Source organism: Molossus molossus, unplaced genomic scaffold, assembly GCF_014108415.1.
Source record: "Molossus molossus isolate mMolMol1 unplaced genomic scaffold, mMolMol1.p scaffold_m16_p_11, whole genome shotgun sequence".
NCBI lineage: Eukaryota > Metazoa > Chordata > Mammalia > Chiroptera > Molossidae > Molossus > Molossus molossus.
The window spans coordinates 10,351,534-10,369,740 of record NW_023425346.1 but is presented as its reverse complement, the minus strand read 5'-3'; the positions used below and the strand labels follow the sequence as shown (position 1 = coordinate 10,369,740).

Below are 18,207 nucleotides of genomic sequence, written 5' to 3'. Positions count from 1 at the left end.
GACTCTAAATGATGCGCTAGATCAAATGGATTTAATAGATATCTACAGAGAATTACACCCCAAAACTACAGAATTCACATTCTTCTCGAGTGCACATGAGACATTCTCAAAGATAGACCACATGTTAGGACACAAACTAAGTCTCTACAAGTTCAAGAAGATTGAAATCATATCAAGCATCTTCTCAGATCACAATGGCATGAAACTAGAAATCAATTACAACAAAAACATACAGTCCTGGCCAGTTTGGCTCAGCAGTTGGAGCGTCAGCCTGTGGACCAGAGAGTCCCAGGTTTGGTTCCTGCTAGGGGCACATACAAAAAAAAAAAAAGTAAAAACATTCAAACGCATGGAGGCTAAACGTGTGTGTTATTAAACAATGAATGAGTTACCAAGGAGATCAAGGAAGAAATAAAAAAATGCCTGAAAACGAGCACACAACAACACAAAATCTGTGGGACGTAGCAAAAGCAGTCCTGAGAGGGAAGTTCATAGCACTACAAACCTACTTCAAGAAACAAGAAAATTTTCTAATTGACTTTCTAACTCTACAACTTAAAGAACTAGGAAGTAAACAAAAAGAAAAACCCAAAGCAAGTAGAAGGAAAGAAATAGTAAATGTCAGAGCAAAAATAAACGACATAGAAACTAAAAAAAATTCAAAAGATCAATGAAAAAAGAGCTGATTCTTTGAAAAGATAAACAAGATTGATGGACCCTTAGCCAGACTCACCAAGAAACAAAGAGAGAGGACTCAAACAAAATCGGAAATGAAACAGGAGAAGTAACAACTAACAACACAGAAATACAAAGGATCATTAAAAAATATTATGAACAAGTATACGCCAACAAATTGGACAATCTGGGCGAAATGGACAAAATTCTAGAAACACAGAGTCTCCCAAAACTGAACCGAGAAGAGATAAAAACTTGAACAGACCAATAACAACTAAGGAAATTGAAGATGTAATCAAGAAACTCCCAGCAAACAAAAGCCCAGGCCCAGATGGCTTCACTGGGGAGTTTTACCGAACATTCAAAAAAGAACTAACACCCATTCTCCTCAAACTATTTCAAAAAATTCAAGAAGGAAGACTTCCAAACTCGTTTTATGAGGCCAGCATAATTCTAATTCCAAAACCAGAAAAAGACACTACAAAGAAAGAAAACTACAGGCCAATATCCCTGATGAACATAGACGCCAAAATCCTGAACAAAATACTAGCAAATCGGATCCAGAAATACATCAAAAAAATTATTCACCATGACCAAGTGGGATTCATCTTGCAAGGCTGATACATTATTTGCAAATCAATTAATGTGATACACCACATAAACAAAATGAAGAATAAAAACCACATGATCATATCAATAGATGCTGAAAGAGCATTCGACAAAATCCAGCATCCATTTCAGTTAAAAACACTCAGCAATGTGGGAATAGAGGGATCATACCTTGACATAACAAAGGCCATATATGAAAGACCTACAGCCAACATCATACTCAATGGGCAGAAACTAAAAGCATTTCCCTTAAGAACAGAAACAAGACAGGGATGCCCATTTTCGTTACTCTTTTTTAACATAGTACTGGAAGTCGTAGCCACAGCAATTAGAAAAAAGGAAAATATAAAAAGAATCCAAATTGGAAAGAAGAAAGTGAAACTGTCATTATTTGGAGATGACATGATATTGTACATAGAAAACCGAAAAGACTCCATCAAAAATCTACTAGAGCTAATAAATGAATTTGGCAAAGTAGCAGGATAAGAAATTAACATCAAGAAATTGATGACAGCCCTGGCCGGTCTTGCTCAGCGGTTAGAGTGTCGGCCTGTGGTCCAGAGAGACCCGGGTTCGGTTCCCGCTAAGGGCACGTACCTCGGTTGCAGTTTGTACCTGGCCCTGGTTGGTCGTGCGGGTGGCAGCCACTCGATATGTCCCTTTCACATCGATGTTTCTCTCTCTCTTCCTCTCTCTCCCTCCCAGTCTACCTGAACACAATATGGAAAAATGTCCTCGGGTGAGGATAAAAATGGACACTATGTGCAAAAAATGAAGCTAGACCACCAACTTACACCATACACAAGAATAAACTCAAAATGGATAAAAGATTTAAATGTGACTCATGAATCCATAAAAATCCTAGTAGAAATTGTAGGCAACAAAATTTCAGACATCACAGGAAGCAAAATTTTCACTGATACAACGCCTAAGGCAAGAAGAACAAAGGAAAAAAGTAATACATGAGACTACATTAAATTAAAAAGCTTCTGCACAGCAAAAGAAACAAGCATCAAAATGGAAACGGAACCTACTGTATGGGAGAGCATCACTGCCAACGATACATCAGATAAGGGGTTAATTTCCAAAATATATAGAGTGCTCATACAACTAAACAAAAGGAAGACAAAGAACCCAATTAAAAAATGGGCAGAGGGCCCTGGCCAGTTTGGCTCAGCAGTTAGAGCGTCGGCCTGCGGTCCTGAGAGACCCGGGTTCGGTTCCCGTTAAGGGCACGTACTTCGGTTGCAGTTTGTCCCCCGCCCTGGTTGGTCGTGCGGGTGGCAGCCACTCGATGTGCCCCTTCACGTCGATGTTTCTCTCTCTCTCTTCCTCTCTCTCCCTCCCACTCTATCTGTACAAAAAATAGAAAAATGTCCTTGGGTGAGGATAAAAAAAAAAAAAAATGGGCAGAGGAACTAAATAGACCCCTCTCCAAACAGGACACACAAATGGCCAAGAGATATATGAAAAAATGTTCAACATCACTAATCATCAGAAACGTGCAAATTAAAACAACTATGAGGTATCACCTCACACCTGCCAGAATGGCCGCCATCAACAAATCATCAAATAACAAGTGCTGGCGAGGGTGTGGAGAAAAGGGGACTCTAGTACACTGCTGGTGGGAATGCAGACTGGTGCAGTCACTATGGAAAACAATATGGTGTTTCCTCAACTTCTAGGAATATATCCTAAGAAGCCTGAAACATCAATCAGAAGGAATATATGTACCCCTAAGTTCATAGCAGTGCTATTCACAATTGCTAAGATCTGGAAACAGCCCAAGTGTCCATCACCCATCACTAGATGAGTGGATAAAAAAGCTGTGGTACACGTACACAATTCAATACTATGCAGCTGTAAGAAAGCAAGGTCTCTTACCCTTTGAGATGACATGGAGGGACCTGGAGAGTATTATCCTAAGTGAAATAAGCCAGTCAGAGAGAGTCAAATATCACATGATCTCAGTTGTTTGTGGAATATAATGAACAGAATAAGCTGATGAATAAAATAGACCCAGAGACATAGTAGTAGGGTACAGACTAATAAACCTCAGAAGAGTGGGAAAGGGGATGGAGGGAAGAGGGAAGAGATAAACTAAAGAACTTATATGCATGTATGTGTAACCAATGGACATAACCAACAATGCTGAGGCAGGGTGGGGCAGGTTAGGGAGGAGGGTGTCAATGGGGGAAAAAGGAGAAAAAATAAATTAATAAAAGTTAAAAAAAAAAATGAATCCATGAGTCCACAGTGATATAAACAATTGATTAAGTATAAGGTGGGGTGGACAGAAAGCTCTTCCTTACTATACAGAAATGTCTAATGTAGGTAAGAGGAAAGATGAAATAAGAAAACTCTCCATTTACCAGTCATCATCATCATAAGTGATTCAGGCAAGAATCATCAAGGAATGCTGAACTAGTGGATGAAATTTTGAGAAGTAACAGGATAGTCACATACATAGTCTGAGAATATACCCCCACAACTTACTTTTTAGTTACAATTAAAATGTGCAAAGCAGAAACCTGGCAGACACCGTCTGAACCAATCAAAGTCACCATTGCCAGTAATGGGGCCAGAGGACAGCAGAGCCTCCTGGTGAAGTCAGCAGCACTTCTATAATGTTTTAGCCAAAAGGTATAACCTAATCTAATCGGGAGAAAGTGTCAGAAGAATCCAACTGAGGGACACTCTATAGAATAACTGGCCTGTTACAAAAAGACTTTATTGGGATAATTAAAATCTCAATAAAACCTGGCCACTTTAGCTCAGCAGTTAGACTAAAAAGTTGTGGGTTCAATTCTCGGTTGCAGTTCAGTCCCTGGCCCTGGTCGGAGTCGTGCGGGAGGCAACCAGTCGAAGTGTCTCTCTCACATCGATGCTTTTCTCTCTCTCCTCACCCCTTCTCCCTCCCTCCCATGGTTTCTGAAGATAAATGGAAAAATATCCTCAGGTGAGGATTAAAAAAAAAAAATCTCGCCCTGGCTGTTTTGGCTCAGCGGTTAGAGCGTCAGCCTGCGGTCCAGAGAGACGTGGGTTTGGTTCCCGCTAAGGGCGCGTACCTTGGTTGTAGTTTGTCCCCGGCCCTGGTTGGGGTCGTGTGAGTAGCAACCACTCAATGTGTCTCTCTCACATCGATGTTTCTCTCTCTTCCTCCCTCTCTACCTCCTGCTCTATCTGAAGATAAATTCTATCTGAAGATAAATGCAAAAATGTCCTCGGGGGAAGATAAAAAGAAATCTCAGTAAGATCTGTACATTATGTAATAGCATTTTTTCATGTTAAGTTCCTGATTTTCATCATTGTACTGTTGTTATGCGAGAGAAGTCCTTGTTTTTAGGCAATACATACTGATACATTTAGAAGTAAAGGGGAATCACATCGGCAACATACGGCTAAGTGATTCAGAAAGAAAAACGTGGGTGGGGGCAGTAAGGAGAGAAAGAGAGAAAAGAGGGGAGGGAGAGTGGGAAAACAACAGCATGTTGACATTTGGAAATCTGTGTGGAGAGCATCCAGGAATTCTCCGTCCTCTTTTTTACACATTTCTGTGTCTGAAATTACACCAAAGTTAAAAAAAAAAATTAAGTTGGATATAAAGTGATACACTTGTCAAAACTCATGGAGCGGTATGCTATATAACATGTATAAATAACACTTCAGTTAAAATTTAAAAAGCTTATTTTAGATGTTTTCTCAAATATTGATGTCTGGGACACTTTAACAATTAATAACAGAAGTTCGAGGCCCATCAAGAACCTATCACAATGGAGACTAAGTTCGGGGTCACTGTTTTGGAGATGGCTTTTCTGTGATCCCAGTGACAACAGCTCCCATAGTTTCCCGGCTGCAGAAAGTGGCCTGCCGCCTTCCTGCCACGCTCTCCAGGAGGCCCTCTGTGTGTTCAGCCAGGTAACACAATTAGCTACACTATTCATGTTTATTAATCAACCTCCAAGTGCATAAGCCTGTTACAAGCAAACCTAGACCTCACATTTTTTTAATTTAAAAAAATAAAGAGAACCCTGGCCGGTTTGGCTCAGCGGTTAGAGCGTCAGCCTGCGGTCCAGAGAGACATGGGTCTGGTTTCCGCTAAGGGCATGTGCCTCGGTTGCAGTTTGTCCCCGGCCCTGGTTGGTTGTGCAGGTGGCAGCCACTTGATGTGTCCCTTTCACGTCAATGTTTCTCTCTCTTTCTCTCTGTTCCTCTCTCTCCCTCCTGCTCTATCTGAACAAAAAAAAATAGAAAAAAATGTCCTCGGGTAAGGATAAAAAAGAAAAAGAAAGAAAGAGAGAAGCCAAACATGGTGGTAATGATCCCTGAAAAGGACACACATTGCTAAGTGAGCGCTGGGGTGACACCTCTCCTCCTGTCCAAGGTCCAGATCAGGAGCCAGCCTAGCCAGCACCTGGCTTACCACCTACATTAATACCCTTCCACGTATTGTTTAAAAGATTACTATCAATGTAATAGTCAACTATTTTTTCAAAATACTAATAAAACAAGATGACTACAATGTCTCATACCTTGCTTCAGAAATACTATAAATTCCTTTACAGTTTGGTCCAAATTCACTCCATGATATACCACAGGTCTGAAATTTCGATGCTCAAAGGAACGAATGAGGCGGACGGTGACAGTCACTTCTGTGGAAGCCATGCGAAGGAGTTCCTGTGGCAAGGGACACAGCGACAGTCTAAATAACATCAGTTCACAACTGTGGCCCACATTTCTGCCTTCAGCTCTCTGGCACCCAGACCACTTCTCCCATACTGTCTGGCAGAGCCCCAAACCAAGGCCAGATTCTGGGGCACCCACAAGAGTCCAAGGTTACTCCCACCTATCCGCTGAGACCTGGACAGCTTTGTCACAGTCACTTACGTTCTTACTGGCAGAAAACTGACAGGGCACAGAAGATGAACACAAGTGACGTAGGGGTGGGGGGTAGTCATGTGGGGACCAGCGGGAGTTGCCAAAGATACCTTGCATATATACAGAGCTGCTCTGAATTTGCTACGCCGGTGGTCTCCTCACTTGGCCCTGAGTTGAAGTACATTTATATCAGAGTCAACTATCAACAGGTCGCATTTAAATCTCACAAATGGTGGCCAAATTTCAGTGTTGATTTAATTACATGCCATAGTATTAACAATCTTCCATATTATTTAATGTGTTTATTTCATCCTAAAATGATGTACTAGGGCCATGTGCCAGGTGTTAGTTATCTCATTTGATTCTATCACCAAATCATAAATTACTACACTAATTTTAAGGATGAGAAAACAGAGCCAGAAAGATTGTACAAACTGACCAAAGTTATAAAGCTGATAAACCAAAAAGCCAGGATTCAAATATCAATTTAATTTCAAAGTCCACACTCTCTCTAATATACAACCAGAAAATCATCCTGAATTATTTCCTCCAAAAAAAAATCTGCAAAGATGCAAATGCCTTAAAGATACAAATATAGTATGTTTCTATCAGTACTAACTACTTCATGCTACTTTGAACTTTACATACAACTTTCACCGTAATGTACAAGTGCTAAGAAAAAAATACTTGTAATATTAATAAACATAACTATGTCCAATCTCACTAGTAATCAAAGGAATTCAAAAGAACAATGAGATATGTCACTCATCAAACTGACAGAAAGTCAGTTTTGACAAGGGTACAGAACAGTGAGAATTTAATCAGTGAAGGTGGGTATCCAAATGGGTACTACTTTAGATGATTGTCAGTACTTAGTAAAGCTGAACATATGCATACCTTTCTAGCGATTTCATTCACAGGTAGGTACCCCACAGAATCTCTCACCAATGTGCACATGGAGAACTGTAAAAGAACATAGTAACATTATTTGTTAATTGCAAAAATTGGTAACAAATATCCATCCAGAAAAAAACATATAAGTAATTTATAGATATTACAAGCAATAAAAATAAATGGGCCAGATTACATACATCAACATAGGTGAATCTCAAAAATATTACTGAGTGAAAAAATGCTAGTCAAAGAATCAGAGTATACTACCATTTATATAAAGTCAATAACCAGAGATTTTTTGTTTGTTTGTTTTAATTTTATTTTTGTTACAGATGTTTCTCCTTTTTCACCACATTGGCACCCTCCTTCCCATCCCCCCCGCCCCATCCCCGGCTTTGTTGTCCATGTCCATTGGTCATGCATACATGAATATGAGTTCTGTGGTTTACCTCTGCCCTCCCCCACCACCCCCTCTTCTGAGGGTTGTCAGTCTGTACCCTACTTCCATGTTTCTGGGTCTACCGTATTCCTCAGATTGTTATGTTCATTATATTCCTTATATAAGTGAGATCATGTGGTATTTGTCTTTTTCTGCTTGGCTTGTTTCACTTAGGATAATACTTTCCAGGTCCCTCCATGTGGTCTCAAAGGAAAAGAGATCTTTCTTTCTTACAGCTGCATAGTACTCCATTGTGTATATGTACCACTGCTTTTTTATCCATTTGTCTACTGGTGGACACTTGGGCTGTTTCCAGATCTTAGCTATTGTAAATAGTGCTGCTGTGAACATGGGGGTACATATATTCTTCCTGATTGGTGTTTCAGGCTTCGTAGGGTATATTCCTAGAAGCGGGATCACTGGGTCAAATGGAAGTTCAATTTTTAATTTTTTGAGGTAACACCATATTGTTTTCCACAACGGCTGCACCAGTCTGCATTCCCACCAGCAATGTACTAGAGTCCCCTTTTCTCTACACTCTCCCCGACACTTGTTGTTTGATGATTTGTTGATGGCGGCCATTCTGACAGGTGTGAGGTGATACCTCATTGTTGTTTTAATTTGCATCTCTCTGATGATTAGTGATGTTGAGCATTTCTTTTCTTTCTTTTTTTTTTATTGATTAATTTTTGTTACAGATGATTCTCCTTTTCCCCCCAACTGATTCGTCCCTCCCCCTCCCCTCCCTGCCCCTTCCCCAGATTGTTGTCCATGTCCACTGTTCATGCATACATGCGTATAAGTTCTGTGGTTCATCCCTCCCCCACCTCCCCACTCCTTAGGGGACTGTCAGTCTGTACCCCGCTTCCACGTCTCTGGGACTACCCCATTCCTCAAACTGTTATGTTCATTATATTCCACAAATAAGTGAGATCATATGAAATTTGTCTTTCTCTGTTTGGCTTGTTTCACTTAGGATGATACTTTCCAGGTTCCTCCATGTAGTCTCAAAGGATAAGAGATCTTTCTTTCTTACCGCTGCGTAGTACTCCATTGTGTATATGTACCACAGCTTTTCTTTATATGTCTCTTGGCCATTTGTGTGTCCTGTTTGGAGAGGGGTCTATTTAGGTCCACTGCCCATTTTTTAATTGGGTTCCTTGTCTTCCTTTTGTTGAGTTGTATGAGTACTCCATATATTTAGGAAATTAATCCCTTATCTCATGTATCATTGACAATGATGTTCTCCCATACAGTGGGTTCCATTTCCATTTTGATGACTGTTTCTTTTGCTGTGAAGAAGCTTTTCAGTTTGATGTAGTCCCATGTGTTCATTTTTTCCCTCTGTTTCTGTTGCCTTAGGTGATGTATCCATATGATGTCCGAAATTTTGATGCCTACATTTTCTTCTAGAATTTTTATGGATTCACGGGTCACATTTAAGTCTTTTATCCATTTTGAGTTTATTTTTGTGTATGGTGTAAGTTGATAGTCTAGTTTCATTTTTTTGCATGTAGCTGTCCAATTTTCCCAGCACCATTTATTAAAGAGGCTGTCTTTACTCCACTGTATGCTCTCGCCACCTTTGTCAAATATTAATTGAGCATATTGCCTTGGGTCCATTTCTGGGTTTTCAGTTCTGTTCCACTGGTCTACATGCCTGTTCTTGTGCCAGTACCAGGCTGTTTTGATTACAGCCGCTTTATAGTATAACCTGATATCTCGTATTGTGATCCCACCTACTTGGTCCTTCTTTATCAAAATTGCTGTGGTTATTCGGGGACTTTTTTGGTTCCATATGAACTTTTAAAGTATTTGTTCTAGTTCTGTGAAATATGTCATTGGTATTTTGATGGGGATTGCACTGAATCTATAGATTGGGTAGTATGGACATTTTAATGATGTTAATTCTTCCAATCCATGAACAAGGTATGTGCTTCCACTTTTTTATATCTTCCTCTATTTCTTTTTTCAATGTACTGTAGTTTTCTGCAAATAGGTACTTTACTTCTTTGATTAAGTTTATTGCTAGGTATCTTAATTTTTTTGCCGCGATGGTAAATGGGATTGTTTTTTCGTTTCTCTTTCTGTGAGTTTATCATTGGTGTATACGAATGCCATCAATTTCTTGATGTTAATTTTGTATCCTGCTACTTTGCCAAATGCGTTTATTAAGTCTAGTAGTTTTTGATGGAGTCTTTAGGGTTTTCTATGTATAATATCATGTCATCTGCAAATAATGACAGTTTCACTTCCTCCTTTCCAATGTGAATCCCTTTTATTTTTTCTTCCTGTCTGATTGCTGTGGCTAAGACTTCCAGTACTATGTTAAATAAGAGTGGCGAAAGTGGATATCCATCTTGTTCCTGTTCTTAAGGGAAATGTTTTAGTTTCTGCCCATTGAGTATGATGCTGACTATAGGTCTTTCATATATGGCCTTTATTATGTCGAGATATGATCCCTCTATTCCCATATTGCTGAGTGTTTTTTTATCAGAAATGGATGCTAGATTTTGTCAAATGCTTTTTCAGCCTCAATTGATATGATCATGTGGTTTTTATTCATTTTATTTATGTAGTGTATCACATTTATTGATTTGCGAATATTGTACCAGCCTTGCATCCCTGGGATGAATCCCACTTGGTCATGGTGGATAATTTGTTTGGTGTATTACTGGATCCGATTTGCTAATATTTTGTTTAAGATTTTGGCGTCTATGTTCATCAGGGATATTGGCCTGTAGTTTTCTTTCTTTGTAGTATCTTTTTCTGGTTTTGTAATTAGAATTATGCTGGTCTCATACGACAAGTTTGGAAGTCTTCCTTAGTCTTAAATTTTTTGAAATAGTTTGAGGAGAATGGGTGTTAGTTCTTATTTGAATGTTCGGTAAAACTCCCCCGTGAAGCCATCTGGGCCTGGGCTTTTATTTGGTGGGAGAATCTTGATAACCTCTTCAATTTCCTTAGTTCTTATTAGTCTGTTCAAGTTTTTGATCTCCTCCCGGTCCAGTTTTGGGAGACTGTGTTTCTAGAAATTTGTCCATTTCACTTAGATTGTCGAATTTGTTGCCATATGGTTGTTCATAGTAGCTGTTAACGATCTTTTGTATTTCTGTGGTGTCAGTTGTTACTTCTCCTCTTTCATTTCTGATTTTGTGTATTTGGGTTCTCTCTCTTTGTTTCTTGGTGAATCTAGCTAAGGGTCCATCAATCTGGTTTATCTTTTCAAAAAGCCAGCTCTTTGTTTCATTGATCCTTTGAATTGTTTTTTTGGTCTCTATGTCCTTTATTTCGGCTCTGATCTTTACTATTTCCTTCCTTCTACTTGCTCTGGGGTTTTCTTTTTGTTTGCTTTCTAATTCTTTAAGTTGTGAGGTTAGACAGTCAATTAGAAATTTTTCTTGTTTCTTGACATAGGCCTGTAGTGCTATAAACTTCCCTCTCAGAACTGCTTTTGCTGCATCCCATAGATTTTGTGTTGTTGTGTCTTCATTTTCATTGGTTACCAGGAAGTTTTTAATTTCTTCCTTGATTTCCTCGGTAACCCATTCATTGTTTAATAACATGCTATTTAGCCTCCATGTGTTCAAATGTCTTTGCATGTTCTTGTTGCAATTGATTTCTAGTTTCATGCCATTGTGACCTGAGAAGATGCTTGATATGCTTTCAATCTTCTTGAACTTGTAGAGATTTAGTGTCCTATCATGTGGTCTATCTTTGAGAATGTCCCATGTGCACTTGAGAAGAATGTGAATTCTGTAGTTTTGGGGTGTAATTCTCTGTAGACATCTATTAAATCCATTTGGTCTAGTGCTTCATTTAAAGTCTCTGTTTCCTTGCTAATTTTTGGTCTAGAGGATCTATCCAGTGCTGTCAATGGGGTGTTGAAGTCCCCTGCTATGACTGTATTGTTGTTGATTTCTCTTTTGAAGTCTTCCAGAAGATTTTTAATATATTTTAGTGCTCCTGTATTGGGTGCATATAAGTTTATCAAGGTTATATCTTCCTGTTGGATAGATCCTTCCAATATTATGTAGTGGCCTTCTTTGTCTCTAGTTATGGCCTTCATTTTGAAATCTATTTTATCAGATATGAGTATTGCTACCCCAGTTTATTTTTTTTTTCTGTTTGCTTGGAAAATTTTTTTCCATCCCTTCACTTTCCACCTATGTCAGTCTTTTGTTGTGATGTGGGTCTCTTGTAAACAACATATAGATGAATCATACTTTCTTATCCAATCAGCTACTCTGTGTCTTTTTATCAGTGCATTCAATCCATTTACATTTAAGGTGATTATTGATATGTACTTATTTATTGCCATTTGTCTTTAGTTTGGTTACATTTTTCTTCCTATTTCTTCTATTAATTACAGCAGTCCTTTTAACATTTCTTGCCATGCTAGTTTGGTGCTAATGTATTCCCTTAGCCTTTCTTTGTCTGGGAAGCTCTTTATTTGACCTTCTGTTTTGAATGATATCCTTGCTGGGTAGAGTAGTCTTGGATTCAGATCCTTGTTTTTCATGACCTTGATTACTTGATGACATTCCCTTCTGGCCTATAGTGTTTCTTGTGAGAAGTTAGCTGAGAATCTTATGGGGTTTCCTTTGTAGGCAACCTGTTGCTTATCTCTTGCTGCTTTTAGGATTCTCTGTCTTTAATTTTTGGCATTTTAATTACTATGTGTCTTGGTGTGGGCCTGTTTGGGTTCTTCTTACTTGGGGCTCTCTGTGCTTCTTGAACTTGATTGCTTTCTTCCTTCACCGAATTAAGAAAGTTTTCTGTCACTGTTTCTTCAAATATATTCTCTAACACTTGCTCATTTTCTTCTTCTTCGGGGACTCCTATGATGCGAATGTTACTACGTTTCCGGTTGTTCCACAGTTCTCTTAAGCTGTCTTCCTGTTTTTTAATTGTTTTTTCCTTTTGGTTTTCTGATTGGTTGATTTTTTCTACCCTGTCTTCTAATTCACTGATCCGGTCCTCAGCTTCCTCTACTCTGCTTTTTAGACCTTCCAATGTGTTCTTTATTTCTGATATGTCCTTTTTGATCTCTTCTTGGTGGTTTTTAATTTCCATTTGGTTTATTTTCAGCATCTCAGGGAAGAACTGAGCTGTTTGGCCTCAGGACAAGGGCTGGAGAGGCGGGTTCTCCTGGACAGACATGCTGGCTGAGGCTGATGCTCCTTTAATGAGCCCTTCCTGGGGCAGCAGATCGCCACCCTATCTGGAACTCCAGCAACCTGGCTCACACTGTTTGCCCTTCCTGGTGATTCCCTGAGGCCCTGCCCCACCCAACTTTCAGGCCACCCAAGCTGTTTCCAAAGGTTTTACCATAGGGTTGGCCTGTCTTGGATCCTGCTTCAGAGTTTGCTAAACTCTCAAACAAGCAGCATCTGGTCTCAGTGAGCCCCATACCTCTCGTTAAGTGGCCCCAGGCCTGGCACTAGAAGCAGCCAGCCTTGGTGCACAATGTGGCTTTTCCTTGGCCCCTCCAAGCCCAGAACAAGAAGCAGCCCTCTGCAGAACACTTTGTAGCTTATGCTGGGTGGCCCCAGATAGAACATAGGCAGTGGCTGACCTTGCCCCAGAGCCAGCACACCCACTGGACAGCTTCAGACCACATCGAAACACCACCACTCAACCACCTCCACAAGTGACACACTCAATGAGTGGACTCAGTGGGCACCAGAACCCTACTGAAGTAAATCTTGCCCTGTGTGGTGGGCCCCTACACAGATGATCCTCCAAGGCAGTTAGAGACCAGTGGTCAATGGGCACAGCCAATCCTTGTAGCTGGTCAACCTGAGTAAATCCCTCCCATGGATGTGCCAACAGCAATCAAGACTCAATTACAACAGAAGGGTATACAGTCCACACTAGGGGTGCACCTCGAGGGCCCAGCTGGGGTGATCAGGGAGGCTGCGCCACTGGATTGTACAGGACACTTACAATAATAGGCCACCCTATGAAGCCTAGGAGACTCTACCTAATACATAGAAATAGTCACAGGGAAGCAGCCAAAATGAGGAGAAAAAGAAACATGTCCCAAATGAAAGAAAAGAACAAAACTCCAGGAAAGGAATTAAACAAAATGGAGATAAGCAATCAATCAAATGCAGAGTTCAAAACACAGGTTATAAGCTTGCTCAAGGAACTTGGTGAGACATTCAAGGAACTTAGTGAGATCTTCAAGGAACTTAAGGAGACCTCCAAGGAACTTAGTGAGAACATCAACAACATAAAAAAGGACCAGTCAGAAATGAAGGCTGCAGTAACTGAAATAAAGAATAATTTACAGGGAATCAATAGTAGAGTAGGTAAAGCCAAGAAGCAAACCATCAATTTGGAATATAAGGAAGCAAAAACCACCCAATCAGAACAGCAAAAAGAAAAAGAAATCCAAAAAAAATGAGGATTGTGTAAGGAACCTCTGGGACAACTTCAAGCATGCCAAAATTTGTATCATAGAGGTGCCAGAAGGAGAAGAGAGAGAACAAGAAATTGAAAATCTATTTTAAATAATAATTACAGAAAACTTCCCTAACTTGGTGAAGGAAACAGACATACAAGTCCAGGAAGCACAGAGAATCCCAAAACAAAATGAACCCAAAGAGGCCCACACCAAGACACATCATCATCAAAATGCCAAGGTTAAATTCAAGGAGAGAATCTTAAAAGCAGCAAGAGAAAAGCAGTCCATTACCTACAAAGAAGTTCCCATAAGATTATCAGCTGATTTCTCAAAAGAAACTTTGCAAGCCAGAATGGAGTGGCAAGAGATATTCAAGGTGATGAAAAGCAATGACCTACAATCAAGAGTACTCTATCCTGCAAAGCTGTCATTTAGAATCGATGGACATATCAAGAATTTCCCAGACAAAAAAAAAGCTGAAGGAGTTCATCACCACCAAACCATTTTTATATGAAATGTCGAAGGGTCTTCTTGAAGAAGAACAGAAATATGAACAATAACATGGCAATTAATACATATCTATCAACAACTGAATCTACAAACAAAATGAGCAAGCAGAACAGAAACAGACTCCTAGATACTGAGAACTTTTTGTTGCTTGCCAGAAGGGTGGGGGCTGGGGGGCTGGGTGAAAAAGATGAAGGAATTAAGAAGTAGAAATTAGTTGTTAGACTGATGAACCTCAAAGGGAAAGGGGAAGAGAGAGAGTATGAAATAAACCAAAGAACTTCTATGCATATATGCATAAACAATGGACACCAACAATAATGTGGGGAAGGCTGGAGGGGGCAGGATTGGGGAGGTAGGAGTCAATGGGGAAAAAAGAGGCACATCTATTATACATTCAGCAATAAATATGAGTTAAAAAATAAATAAAATAATAATAAAAAGAAAAAAAACATAGTTTTTATTATGTTTAAAATGAGGTAATTAGTTGTTATCCCTGAGGGAAAGGGTTACACAATTAGAACACATACACACATATATTGCTAGCAATTTATGTCCTGAGCAGGATGTTAGGTATATGGATAGTATGTTATATTTTATACCTTTTAGCGTATCTGGAATATTTCATAATAGATAGCAACAAGCTACGCTAATTTGGCCTAGAAAGTCTCTCTGAATCATAGAATGCTTATACAAATATTTTACTAGATTTGAGAGAATATATACATATTATATATGGAAATCAAAGTTCAAGCTGTTTTGATACATAAAATAATTTGTAATTATAATTAGTATACTTTTTCTAATTAAATGAATGGTTCCTAAGGAACTGCAAATAGTATTTCCTTCTACAATAAGGTAAGGGTTCACCTTATAATCTTGTTTAGTCATTAATGAGTTTAGAATAACAAATCATTTGATAATCCCAATATTAGCTACTATGCTATTTGTTATTAAATCTAGTTTACAATGCTTCCTAAAATTCTGATCCTAGAATCTACCACATAATAGCAGTTCAGCAAACATCTACAAAATTATAATTTAAAATACACTGAGATATTTAATAAAGAATACCTCTTTTTTTTATTTTTATTTTTTGCAGATAGAGTGGGAGGGAGAGAGAGAGAGATAAACATCAATCTGAAAGGGACACATCGAGTGGCTGCCACCTGCACAACCAAGCAGGGCTGGGAACAGACTGCAACTGAGGCACACGCCCTTAGCGGGAACCGAACCCTGATCTCTCTGTACCGCAGGCCAGTGCTCTAACCTCTGAGCCAAACTGGCCAGGGCAAGAATACCTCTTAAGAAAAGGATATTATAAAAGACTTCTAGCCTGGCTGGTGTGGCTCAGTGGTTTGAGCATCATTCCATGGACTGAGAGGTCCCGGTTCAATTCCCAGTCAGAGCACATGCCAGGGTTGTGGGCTCGATCCCCAGTAGGGGGTGTGCAGGAGGTAGCTGATTGATGTTTCTCTCTCACATCAATGTTTCTTTCTCTCTACCTTCCTCTCTCTCTAAAAATAATCAATAAAAACATATTTTAAAAAAATAAAGATTTCTATATTTCAGATGCAGTGGTAACAGGTTTTAAAATTACGATCACTTCTTCTCCTTCTCACTTACCCACCCCCAAACAATAAAGACACCCTCCAAAACACACCCACACACATACCCACACTGGTTGGGAAGGCCTAGAATGCAGTCCCAGTCCACAATGAGGTCAGAGCTAGACAGATGTAGCTTAAATATCAACTCTACCTCTTAGCCGCAACACACACTTGGATCTCACATAGTAGGATTTCAGTAAGAAGTAGCGGCTTTTATTGTTAGTCTGCTTGGGATAAAATAGGTTTGAGCAGAAAGACAGCTCATATAGGTGGCAGATAAAGATACTAGATTCCCAGGTACAGTGAAACAAATCACGTAAGTGGTCTGACCAAGAAAGCTGGGCAAGCTAGCACAGGCATGCCTATGAAACTGTTTTATAATTTTAGGTTTAATTTTTTTTTACTTCATAAAAAGCTGTCCAAATGTTGTACTTAAATAATTAAGGCTTTAAATTTAAAACTCCAAATTTGTGTTAATATCTAATTTTGGTTAACAGTGTACTATTATCTTCATCAGAAATTTGTTGTAATATATACTTGGTAACTATACAATAATATCAAAAAAGAAAAAAAGCATTATCTAATTTGCCTTAAGGATTGTGGGAAATGCTAGTTAGTTGAGGGAAGCTGACTTACTAAAGAGATAGTTTATAAAGCCAATATTACAGATTATAAAATATGACCTTTTCCCAGAAGTCTGACCTACATTAAAAAAAAATGGATTTGAAGAAGTTTAAAAGCATTCCTCACTCTGGCTGGTTTGGCTCAGTGGTTAGAGCGTCAGCCTGTGGACCAAAGGGTCTTGGGTTCAATTCCTAGTCAAGGGCACATATGGGAGACGACCAATCGATGTGTCTCTCTCACATCGATGTTTCTCTCCCTCCCTCCCTTCCATTCTATCTATGAATGCTCAAAGTTATAAGAAATCAATTCTCCCTAAATTAATCTATAAATTTAACAAAATCCCAATCAAAATATAAAAAGTTGGTTTGGGAAACTTGTCACTAATATTTCTAAAATCCCTCTAGAAAAATATATTTTTTTATTTAAAAAAAATTTTCAATTACAGTTCACATTCAATATTATATTAGTTTCGAGTGTACAGCATAGTAGTCAGACATTTGTGTAATTTATGAAATCATCCCCCCAATTTGTCTAGTACCCATCTGACATCATACATAGTTATTACAATATTATTTACTATACTCCTTATGCTGTATTTACATCCCTGTAACTGTTTTTATAACTGGCAATTTGTATATCTTAATCCCCTCACCTTTTTCAAGAAAGAATACATTTGTGAATTTAGTCAGAAAAGTCATAAAAGACAAAAAAGACTAGCAGTACCAGTTAATAGTACACATTATAAAGCAATAGTCAGACATAATAGTAATATATTAGAAAGGCCTGTGTGATTTTCATATATTTACAAAATCAAATAACAAAATTGTAAAGGACAATTAAACTACATAGTAATTTAAGCTGTGATACTAAAACAAGACTAGACTGACAAATCAGTGAAACATAATGACAAACTCAAAAATAGATGCAGGTAAAAGAATTTAACTTAAAAGTGGCATTTCACATTGGCCGCAAATAAAACAGTTTATAACAAATGGCATTGGGAAAACTGGTCAGACATTTGGAAAAAAGTAACGCTGGGTTCTTACCTCATTCTTTATACAAAAATAAACCACACATGGAACAAATATTTAACTGTAAAATTACAGAGAGGCACCAGAAAAATGGATACATGTTTTTATAATCTTAAGGTAGGAAAGGCCTTTCTAAGCAAATAAAAACCAGTAACCAGCAACAAAAGTTGATAGGTATAACGTTATATTGTTTCTTTTCTTTTTCTCTTTCTCATTATTTTTTCTCTTTTTCTTCTTCTTCTCTCTCTCTCTCTCTCTTTTCCAGAAACCACTCAGATTGCATCCTCTCCCTCTTACTCTCTCAAAGGAAAAGACTGATCATCAATAGCCAATGGCAGTTGTAAAAGTTGTAAAAACACCAAAAGCCGGCTTCACGCTTAGGAGAGAACACTGCACCTCCTCCTCCTGGTTTCGGGTGCTCTGCACCTTCATAGAAATGTCTCTAGTAACAAACTATAGAAATGATCCCTGAAAGGATAGACAAAACTACATAAAAATTTAAGAAACAATCCAATATACTAATAGAAG

At 38.7% G+C, this 18,207-nt stretch overlaps 1 protein-coding gene and 1 non-coding gene across 3 annotated transcripts in view; both read right to left on the bottom strand.

Annotated features, from left to right (window-relative positions):
• Positions 1 to 18,207, bottom strand: part of CUNH2orf76 (chromosome unknown C2orf76 homolog) — a 95,731-nt gene that overhangs the window by 38,603 nt on the left and 38,921 nt on the right. Inside the window, exons 1-3 of one of the 2 annotated variants that reach the window (XM_036254228.1) lie at positions 7,060 to 7,127; positions 6,273 to 6,330; positions 5,817 to 5,961 (exon numbers count right to left, since the gene is read on the bottom strand). In XM_036254228.1, coding sequence (XP_036110121.1) covers positions 5,817 to 5,949 — 133 coding nt within the window. In that variant the 5' untranslated portion in view covers positions 5,950 to 5,961; positions 6,273 to 6,330; positions 7,060 to 7,127. Of the gene's footprint in view, positions 1 to 5,816; positions 5,962 to 6,272; positions 6,331 to 7,059; positions 7,128 to 18,207 lie in introns of those variants that run through there. The other variant, XM_036254227.1, reaches the window with a different exon arrangement.
• Positions 17,947 to 18,163, bottom strand: LOC118625965. The gene has a single exon (XR_004958801.1). It is a non-coding gene; the product is annotated as a small nucleolar RNA U3 (small nucleolar RNA).